The following is an 11615-nucleotide window of genomic DNA, read 5'->3' as shown; positions in this document are numbered from 1 at the left end:
AGCCCACGTAAGAATGACTGCAGGAAGAAAGAAATGAATACATCCCCTCTAGTCCCCAGAACCAGGAAATGTTTGCAACAACATATGGCATCACTGACTCGATGGACGTGAGTCTCAGTGAACTCCGGGAGTTGGTGATGGACAGGGAGGCCTGGCGTGCTGCAGTTCATGGGGCTGCAAAGAGTCGGACACGACTGAGAGACTGATCTGATCTGATCACCCTTTTACTTTACATCCTCACCTCTGCCCCCACCTTTGTTCTGTAAAAGAAACTAGCATCCAAAACCCAGGTAAGATGGTTCTTTGGGACACTTGTCCACCATCATCTCAGCTTCTGAATAATATCACTATTCCTTGCGTCAATAATTTGTCTCTGGATTTATTGGTCTGTCATGTGGCCAGCAGTACAAGCTTGGATTCTGTGACACTGTCAGAGCCAAGGACAGATGGGGTGCAGCTGAGACCCTTGCTCACTTACTTTCGTCAATCAAGGTGTGTCCCTCTCCTTCCCTCTCTACTCCCCCTAACAGGCTTCCCTGTTAGGTAAAGTGGTAAAGAATCCACCTGCAGTGCAGAAGATGCAGGTTCAATTCCTGGGTTGGGAATATTGCCTGAAGAAGACAATGGCACCCTACTCCAGTATTCTTGCCTGGAGAAGTCCATGGACAGAGGAGCTTGGCGGGCTACAGTCCATGGACTCAGTAACTAAACGACAACTTCCTCTAACAAACACATTTGCAAGCTTCCAAATGTTACCGTTTCTATTATTGTTTAGCAATATCCAAATAATGCTTGCAAAAAAATGTGAATACTATGCAGGTTAAAAAGAGCCAAACAACTGAAATGCAACTGAGTTTTAATATACCTATAAAAAATATACAATTATCTGATCATCAGAAGTCCCTCATGATACATTTTACATTTCAAGAAATACAGTACAAGTAAGTAAAGAATCTGGATAATTTGTTAAATTGGATTAGACTAGTTCATAGTTTATCTCTTGTTATATGTAATTTCTTTTGAACTTTTAGGATATATTTGATCCTATAATTTTCCTCCAGATATATAAACAAAAATGACACATATTGCAAAAATATGAGAGAACTGGATTTTCTTTTTTTTCTTTTATCATTGCTTTTACTAAAGGTTGTTTTAAAAAAATCCTTTATTGTTAATACATTTAAAAATATGGGTATGAAGGATCATTTGAAATTATAATATCTTACATATTTACAGTGTTTAACAATATCCAAATGCTTGCATATGCAAATGTTGATTTTTCTAACAACCTTGGTGCAGAAGATAAGGCAACAGAAGATCAAAGGTTTAAGGTTACATATAAATAGCAAATTTTAAAACTAAGACCCAAATTTGGGCCTTTCTCATCCACCCACTGGTATTTCTCTCCTATCACATGGTAAACTGAATTCTGTCATGAGCAGAAGGATAGAGAAGGTGATACTTTATAAGCACACTCTTATTTTACAAGTCAATTTTGTAAGTTATCGTTCAAATTCCTCAATATTCTTCATGATTTCCATGTACTTCTATTCTTACCCATGTATTATGCTAAAGGAATTAGATAACCTCAAAAAAGCCAGAAAGAAACCTCGAAACTTCCTGCTGTGCTTTTCAAGGCAGCTCAATAGTTCAGTTTGAATAAGACTTTAATTTTTTTTAAACACCTATTATAGAAAACTATACTAAAAGTTCTTCATTCCACATTCTAAGATCTAACTCTAATCTGAGGGAAAGAAAAAGATGGGGATGAGAATATATTGATAGTGTAAGGACAAAAATCCATTAATGAGTCTTGTCTTTGTCCATTTGCAGCTGTCTTCCATTTCTACTCTTTTAGACAGACAGAGCACATAAACCCAGTCCAGTCTCGCTACCATGAGATTCAGCCTTAAGTCTGAACTCACCCTTCTCTGCAATTGGGTGTGGTAAGTGTTAGGGTCTTCAAAAGATCCAGCGATTAAGTCAGCATTTATAGTCACTTATCATCTGTTTTGGAAAATGAAGTTCTTGGAATAAAATAACCTTAATAAATTAACTGAAACACACAGACCTCAGGTGTTTTTGAACATGTGAGTATCAACCCAATCAAACAAGACACCATGTGAGCAATTAAGTATTTGCCCATTATGATTAGAATTACAGTTCACAGTATGCCCAATCTTCAGCCACGGGTTCTTCATACAGTCTGATGCAGCAAGTGTGGTATCAATTGTGGAAATGTTCCCCAGGGAAATGTTTGCACTCCAACATGTTCTTAAAAGCTGATAGAATGGATTTATCATAAAGCAAAACCATAAACAAGTTTTGGGTTTGATGGCCACAGAACCTATGTGCACCATGTCAATGTCTTATTCAAAGGGAGGTGTTTGATACAATTTGCTGCATCAGTGAATGTATAAATGAATGAATGAGAATTACAAAGGAATTTAGCAATTTGTACATGGCCAAAAGAACCCAAGTCCTGCTCTAGTGACGAAACCAATGCAATCTTCCTGCCACACTCGGTGGAGATTTTGAATCATCCAGTCACATCCCACTCCACTCTGCTTAATTATATGAACCACTGGCCCCACTAGAGTAGTACAGAAACAAACAAGAAATGGAGGAGCGAGAAAACCCTGGAGCCTAGCTTTCACTTTTAACCTGATTTTTTTTGGCTTCCAGGGTTGCTGCTCATTAAACAGGAAAAAAAAAAATGTTTGCAATTTTCAAAACATTTTGCATGTTAACTCATTCCAGATGCAAACAACTTCCAAGGCAAAAATCACTGGAGGGTTCGTGGTGAACAGGGCCTAGTTACCAAATGAGGTCACATAAAAATTAAAAAAACACTAAAGAATAAATAGTCCAATTCTGTCCCGGGGGCATGAGCTATGCAACCCAAGTAAAAATTAAAACCAAATTACAGTCACTAATCAGCATTGCATAACACATCTGACTCATTTGCATACAATGCAATTATCCTGATAGAGGCTGAACTCAACACACCCAGCTGGGTTAGAGTGTCCCCAAGGATGTGAGCCACTGGGCTTTTTCCCTGTGCGTTGGCTGAATTCCCTCATGACCACGACAGCAAATAAAAACCACTCATCAACACCACACAGCACCACTAGACTTGGAACATTTGAAATAAAAGTGATGCAGATCGATGCATGGCTCACGTTCAGGCCCCCTCAGATGAACAAGAAACAGGCTGATTCTAGGTCAGTGCTCCATTTCTAGAACATCCTATTTGATCTCGAGTTTTAGAAAACCACAGTCGTCTTATGCTATATAAAGAATTCTTCTTCTGCTTCTTTTGCTTCACCTTGGACTGGCAGAGGAAGGGGACATTTTGAGAGTATCTTCTTAGCACCAAGGTCCCTTTGGCCAGCAAGTGGCAGGGGGTGAACCCTTTCCTTAAAGATCCTGTTGTTTTTGGAAGCAGCTGACCCTGAGAAAGAGGTTGACAAGCATGATGGTGGCTGGTGGGTCTGAAGATTCCTTGGAAATCTGCTTGCAAAAGATGGCCTGAGTTCAGAACTGACCATGGTGAATCCAGTGTCAACATTTGTCTCTGCCTCCAGCTTCTCGAAGCTGTTTTCCCGGCCGAGGACCTTCATTCTGGCCCCGGGTTCGAGGTGAAGAGAAGACAGTTGTGGTTGGGATTCCGTGGCTGGGCTGCTGGGCTGAGCTGAGCCACCAGGGCTTTTCCACCAAGTGTTACCGGAACCGTCTGATACTGGCCGCCCACCAGGCTCAGGCAGCTCCACGGAGCCCACCTTGAACCTCCTGCCCCGAATCCTTCGACTCCTCAACTCTAGGGTCCTGATTGCAGAGACAGGGGTCAGCCTGGAGCCATGGGGAAGAGTGTCAGCTCCCAAGGTGCCATTCAGAAAAGGAGGCTCACCATTCCTCGCACCAAGTCCTGGATTCAACTGGACCTACGGGACAAGGAGAAGAGTTAATGTTTTCCATTAAGTAAGTGCCAAGAACAGCTTCCCTGGTGGCTCAGAGGTTAAAGCGTCTGCCTGCAATGAAGGAGACCTGGGTTCGATCCCTGGGTTGGGAAGATCCCCTGGAGAAGGAAATGGCAGCTCAATCCAGTATTCTTGCCTGGAGAATCCCATGGATGGAGGAGCCTGGTGGACTACAGTCCATGGGGTCGCAAAGAGTCGGACACGACTGAGTGACTTCACTTCACTTTCAAAGAACAGATTACATCATACTCAGGCTTCTGCCATGCTGTGCTCATGCGGACTTTCAATAAAGTCAGTTGAACTGAATAGAAGTAAGAGGTACAGTCCTTCAACAGGATGAGCTGCCACCTTTGCTTCCTGGACATTATGTTCTACCTTTTTCTTTAATCTAATAAAGTTTTTCTCTTCTGGAACTGGAATCTGGCTATTTACACATTCAGAAATTGTTCAGGATTGATATTAGACTATGCAATCTAGAGGAGCCTCCGTGTCACTAATTTTTACCTGAACTCTATTGGAATTTTACAAGGCTGACCCTTCTCCTTTACATTTGAAGATTTCTTCTTAAATTTCTATGTTCACACATTCTTCTGGATTTTCTTTTTCCATCCACCCCTCTCAATTTCATCACAGGACATAGTTCTTCAGTGCTAACCTGGGCCATCTTCTCTTCTCAGTCTGCACACTCTGTCAGGAAAATCTCATTAAATCCCATGCCTTCAACTATTATCTAACTGATGAAGGCATCGGAAAGTCATTATAGTTCAGATCCATCTCTTAAGCTTCAAACTTATCTATCCAACCGTCATCCAGGCACAAGCTCCTAAAACTCAACATGTCCAAAGGTGAACTCATCGCCCTCCTCTCACTAAATCTATTCTGCTAACTCTTCTCCCTCTCATAGAACCTGGCATCATTTGCTCCATGCTAGCCAAGCAAGAGCTTCATTTTCCCTTCCTCATCCTCCATGTCACCCATTCCCATGGACTCTGTCTTCCAAAGACTTCTCGGGTCTTCCTGTCCCTCCATGTCCACTGCCATTAATCCTAGGGCACATGTCAGCATCACTCGTTGAAATACTGCAACAGCCATCTGTCGGGACACCTCATGGGTGCTCCTGGCCTCCCTCTAATCCATTCTCCACTCTACAACCAGAGGAGCTTTGAAAACAGTTTTATCATGTCACCCTCCTGCTTCAAGTGGCTCCCTGCTCTTCTTAATTTAGATAAAATCAAACCCCTTAAATAGACCACCATACCCTTCGGGGCTTCCCTGGTGGCTCAGATGGTAAAAAATCTGCCTGTAATATAGGAACTCAGGTTCAATCCCTGGGTTGGAAAGATCCCCTGGAGAAGGACATGGTAACCCACTCCAGTTTTCTTGCCTGGAGAACTCCATGAACAGAGGAGCTTGGTGAGCAATAGTCCATGGGGCCTCATAGAGTCAGACACAACTAAACAACTAACACTTTCTTTATTTTTCATACCCTTCACAGCAAATAGATGGGGAAACAATGGAAACAACGACAGACTATTTTCTCGGGCTCCAAAATCATTGTGGACAGTGACTGCAGCCATGAAATTAAAAGATGCTTTCTCCTTGGAATAAAAGCTATAACAAACCTAGACAGAGTATTAAAAAACAGAAATATCACTTTGCCGACAAAAATCCATATAGTCAAAGCTATGGTTTTTCCGAGTTGGACCATAAAGAAGACTGAGCACCAAAGAATTGATGCTTTCAAATTGTGGTGCTGGAGAAGACTCTTGAGAGTCCCTTGGACAGCAAAGAGATCAAACCAGATAATCCTACAGGAAATCAACCCTGAATATCCATTGGAAGGACTTATGCTGAAGCTGAAGCTCCAGTATTTTGGCCACCTGATGTGAAGAGCCGTCTCATTGGAAAAGACCCTGATGCTGGGAAAGATTGAAGGCAGGAGAAGAAGAGGGCAACAGAGGATGAGATGGTTGGGTGGCATCATCAACTCAATGGACATGAGTTTGAGCAAACTCCAGGAGATAGTGAAGGACAGGGAACCCTGGCATGCTGCAGTCCATGGGGTCACAATGAGTCAGACATGCCTGATAAACTGAACAACAACAAATACCCTTCACAGTCTGGCCTTTCTTACTCCAGCTTAATTCACCCCTTCTTCCTCTTGTCAAAATTGAGCCTTTTTCAATTCTTGGAACATTATTTGTTCTTTCCTAATGCCAGTGTTTGTGTATATTATTTCCTCTGTCTGGGATATGTCACCTCTGACTCTTTTTCCTGAAAACTCCTACCTTTCGTCAACTCCAAGCTTACACATCATTTCCTCCTAGAAGCCTTCTCCGTGTTACTGAATCTGGGTTGTTGTTCAATCGCTAAGTCACGTCTGACTCCTTGTGACCCTTTGGACTATAACCAGCCAAGATCCTTTGTTCATGATTTTTCAGACAAGAATACTGGTGTGGGTTCCATTTCCTTCTCCAGAGATCTTCCTGGACCAGGGATTGAACCTGTGTCTCCTGCATTGGCAGGCAGATTCTTTACCACTGAACGACCAGAAAAGAAAGTGAAAGTGAAAGCTGCTCAGTTGTGTCCGACTCTTTGCGACCCCATGGACTGTAGCCTACCAGGCTCCTCTGTCCATGGGATTTCCCAGGCAAGAATACTGGTGTGGGTTCCATTTCCTTCTCCAGAGATCTTCCTGGACCAGGGATTGAACCTGTGTCTCCTGCATTGGCAGGCAGATTCTTTACCACTGAACGACCAGAAAAGAAAGTGAAAGTGAAAGCTGCTCAGTTGTGTCCGACTCTTTGCGACCCCATGGACTGTAGCCTACCAGGCTCCTCTGTCCATGGGATTTCCCAGGCAAGAATACTGGTGTGGGTTCCATTTCCTTCTCCAGAGATCTTCCTGGACCAGGGATTGAACCTGTGTCTCCTGCATTGGCAGGCAGATTCTTTACCACTGAACGACCAGAAAAGAAAGTGAAAGTGAAAGCTGCTCAGTTGTGTCCGACTCTTTGCGACCCCATGGACTGTAGCCTACCAGGCTCCTCTGTCCATGGGATTTCCCAGGCAAGAATACTGGTGTGGGTTCCATTTCCTTCTCCAGAGATCTTCCTGGACCAGGGATTGAACCTGTGTCTCCTGCATTGGCAGGCAGATTCTTTACCACTGAACGACCAGAAAAGAAAGTGAAAGTGAAAGCTGCTCAGTTGTGTCCGACTCTTTGCGACCCCATGGACTGTAGCCTACCAGGCTCCTCTGTCCATGGGATTTCCCAGACAAGAATACTGGAGTGGGTTGACATTTCCTCCTCCAAGGGATCTTCCTGACCCGGGGATCAAACCGGTGTGTCCTGCATTGCAAGTCAGTTCTCTACCATGAGCCACCAGGGAAGCCATCAGAGGTGCCCCTAAATATTGGTTCTGTCACTTATTAGTTGTGGGACTTGAAACAAGTTACCTAATTTTTCTGTACCTTGGTTTCCTCATACATAGAAGGAGATGATAATAAGTACCAATGTCAGAGAGTTGCTGAGAAGTTTAAATTGTAACAGTGCCCAGGACACAGTGTTCCTAAACATCAGTTGGCTACTCTCATCATCATTAATCATACTACTTGCTGTCCTGGCAGCCTGTACTTTCCGTATCCTAGTAGTCACCATGCTATTCTGCAGTTGTGTGCTCAAATTCTCTGGATCTTCTTCTAGACTTTGCCAACTGGAAGAGTTAGGACTTTATACACCATCTCGATCACTATATCTCCAGTACTTAGCACAATGCCCAACATGTGGTAAGTAATCACTAGATGTCTGTTGGATAAATAAATAAAGCTTAATGCCTATCAAATTGTTTGTGTGTAGAAATGTATGTCCCCTAATTATTGGCCATTAAGTGGATACAAAGTCTTTTCAAGAAACTGCAGAAGGACATCCATCCTATGGATGGTCATTTCTGCAATCTTTAAGAGAGAGAACATCAACTTTTCCTTTTTTTAAGAGAAGTCCTTAGACCATATGGTAGAAGAAAGTACAAAATTTTTACTATAGAAATGCAGGTTGTACAGTTGGAGTGAAGAATTTTCAGGAGAAACATAATGCTGAGTGATTGAGATAAATCTCAAGAGAAAATGAAGCTTCTCTTGCCAAATAAGCAATTGAAATGCATTTGTAGAGATTCTGATTATTTAGAGCACATCTTTCTAAGAAATATTTGTAAAATGTTACAGATTGAGAGCTAGGTGTTTTCGATTTTCAGGGAACATTAGCAAATACCTTGATGAACAGGAAGATTATTTGTCACACATTTGGCTCCAAACACTTGAGAAATAAGAGACTGCATCACTGAAACATGATCAAGCTGTTAAGGAAAATCTGACAGCATGCAGGGAAAATAATATTGTCTCTTACTAAAAGTGATTCTAAGAAATAGCAAGAAGATTTCTCCTACATTGAGGAAAAAAAAAAAAAAGACTGCATGGTTCCCACATGTGTGGCCAAAAAGAAAAAAGGCCTTCTTTCCAGGGAAACTAGTCAACCCAAGTCTAACATGCTGGTGTATTATCATAGCCTAACTGACCTACAGAAGCTGAAACTCTAATACTTTGGCCACCTAATGCGAAGAGCTGACTCATTTGAAAAGATCCCAATTCTGGGAAAGATTGAGGGCAGGAGGAGAAGGGAATGATAAAGGATGAGGTGTTTGGATGGCATCACTGACTCAATGGACATGAGTTTGGATAAACTCTGGGAGTTGGTGATGGACAGGCAAGCCTGGCATGCTGCAGTCCATGGGGTCGCAAAGAGTTGGACATGATTGAGTGACTGAACTGAACTGACCCGTGGAAGAGGAATACCCAACTCCAGCTTCATCTAGCCTTTCATGTGAGAGAAGTGAAGTATTCAACTCTAGCCCACTCTAGCCATTCTCTTCCACCTAAGAGAGAAAAAACGTGTAAACGCTTGTGAAGTTCAAGGCATAGACTCATTAAGACTGAGACCTAATCTTAGAATGACTCCCTTCCCCCAACTCCTTGCCACCACATTAGTAAAGCATTATTTACAGCTGTTCCTATGTCTCCTACATCATCCTGGCTATCAGGGGAAAAAAAATTACAAGACATTACAAAAGGTAAAAAGGCACAGTGAAAAGACAGAGCAAGTATCAGAACCAGATGTGGCAGGGATGTTGGAATTATCAGGCCAGTAATTTAAAATAATTCTGATTAATATACTAAAGACTCTAATGGATAAAGTAAATAGCATGCAAGAACAGATGGCAATCTGAAAAGAGATGGAAGTCCTAAAATAAGAACCAAAAAGATTAAAAAACAAAAACAAAAAAACACTGTAACAGAAATAAAGAATGACTTTAATGGGCTTCTTAGTAGACCAAACACAGCTGAGGAAACGATCTCTGAGCTAGAGGACATACCAATAAAATCCTTGAAAAAGAAAAACAGAGAGGAAAAAACAGGCTGAAACAAAACCTACAAATCAGAATGGACAACCTAAAAACTGGGACAACTACAAAAAGAGTAATAGACATACAATGGAAATACCAGAAGAAGAGAGAATGAAATACTAGAAATATTTGAAACAATAATGACTGAGAATTTCCCCACATTTATGAAAGTCACTCAGTCATGTCCAACTCTTTGCAACCCCATGAACTATACAGTCCATGGAATTCACCAGGCCAGAATACTGGAGCTGGTAGCCCTTCCCTTCTCCAGGGGATCTCCCCAACCTAGGGATCAAATCTAGGTCTCCCTCATTGCAGGCAGATTCTTTACCAGCTGAGCCACCAGGGAAGCTCAAGGAGTAGATAGCCTATCCCTTCTCCAGAGGATCTTCCCAACCCAGGAATTGAACTGGGGTCTTCTGCATTGCAGGCAGATTCTTTACCAGCTGAGCTACCAGGGAAGCCCCCCTAATTTATGTCAAACACCCAACAACAGTTACATCCACTAAGGAGTGAGACTGTAGGATGAAAACTGCCAAGTGGAGAAGAGGGTAGCCCAAGGTATGCATTCAATAAGTATTTGGTGAATGAATAAACACTGACATTCCTGATCACGTATTCAGACATGCATTCATTACCAAGCATCTACTATGTACCCTAATATCAATCTCTCAAAAACACATATCCCAGGCTCTGAGAAGCATCAGACGGTCTGCACTGACAAGAGGTCATATAGGAAAAGACATGGAGAGACACACAGCATCCTTCTTACGCAGACAATAACTACACTACAGTTTCCACTTTACAAAGCATCTCCATGTATATCCCCCGTTTTGATCTCATAATGCAAATTGTACATGTCACTACCATTCAGAGGCTCTATCAGTGACTGCTGATTATAGTCAGGATAAAATAGAAGCTACTTGGCAAGGCTTTTGCTCATTCACCCAAGAATGGTTTTGCCTACCATGTGCCAGACATTGTTGTAAGTACTGGGAATACAGGAGTGGACCAAAAATGGTCCCTGTCCCCATGGTGCTTACCCCCAGTGGCTGGCCACGTGCCTGAGGATGTGGCCTCTGCCCACCTCCCCATGCTCTTCCCCTAACCCCCTCCCTTCTCTCCAGCCACATGGGGCTATAGGGTGCTTTCTGAACATAATGGCTAAGAAAATGCTATTCTACACGTTCTCACCCATCATCTCCTCCATTCAGAACACTTTCCTCTCGTCTCCATCTGGCTACTTCCTTCTGGGCTCTCCAGTTCAGGCAGGGCCAGGTCTCACCCCTCTGGGAAGCTTTGCCCACCACCCTCACTGGATCTAGCAAACCACCCCCTGCAACCCCCTCAACACATGTCCATCCCGGCCCTGAGGAAGGGTTACATGTGGAGAAGTGAACTTGTGATTATGACTCTCCTGTAAATGCATTCATGCATGCTCAGTCCCTCAGTCATGTCTGTCTTTTTGTGACCTCATAGACTGTAGCCCAACAGGCTCCTCTGTCCATGGAGTTCTCCAGGCAAGAATACTGGAGTGGGTTGCCATTCCCTTCTCCAAGCGATCTTCCTGACCCAGGGATCGAACTCGGGTCTCCTGCATTGTATTATTTTTTTCCGTGGTGGACATCAGTCATTTGTGCTACCCATAATTTGTCCCCTCACTGATCTTCCCTGGGAATTCTTGTTCCTCCTCCCCCAGGAGTCCCAAGAGAGTCTGAGTCCAGAAAAAAACCTAAGGATGCAGGAGAGGAGTGCCTCTGCCTCAGAACTAAGCTATCCACACAACCCCATTCCCTTGAGTGAGTGACTGAGTGCATTTGACAGAGAAGAGAGTCTGATCCAAGTTGGTACAACTGACGTGAAGTCCAGAAATTTTAGGGGACCCTTGTGGGGTGAAGAACTCAAATGGATCATCTTCAGAGTTGCTGGCAGCCAGCTGCTGACCACAGTGGCCTATCTGGGGAAGTAACAGAGCTCAGAGTCAGCTCCACGGCCTCCTTCTTAAGACCCAGGCTACTTACGCACAAAAAACAATTTAAGAACAGACTTATGGTCACGGGGCAGGGAAGGAAGGAGAAGGTGGGATATATGGAGAGAGTAACATGGAAGCATATGCACTAACATATGTAAAATAGATAGCCAATGGGAATATGCTGTATAACTCAGGGAACTCAGAC

At 43.1% G+C, this 11615-nt stretch overlaps 1 protein-coding gene across 1 annotated transcript in view; it reads right to left on the bottom strand.

Moving 5' to 3' along the window:
* Window positions 1–1155: 1155 nt before the first annotated feature.
* The window catches only part of FAM124B (family with sequence similarity 124B), a 13929-nt gene continuing 3469 nt past the window's right edge, over window positions 1156–11615 (bottom strand). Inside the window, exon 2 of the mRNA XM_010837058.1 lies at window positions 1156–3944. Coding sequence (XP_010835360.1) covers window positions 3291–3944 — 654 coding nt within the window. The 3' untranslated portion in view covers window positions 1156–3290. The remainder of the gene's footprint in view (window positions 3945–11615) is intronic.

This window comes from Bison bison, unplaced genomic scaffold (assembly GCF_000754665.1).
Source record: "Bison bison bison isolate TAMUID 2011002044 unplaced genomic scaffold, Bison_UMD1.0 scf7180017864068, whole genome shotgun sequence".
Lineage (NCBI taxonomy): Eukaryota > Metazoa > Chordata > Mammalia > Artiodactyla > Bovidae > Bison > Bison bison.
This window is presented reverse-complemented; position numbering and strand designations above follow the sequence as displayed.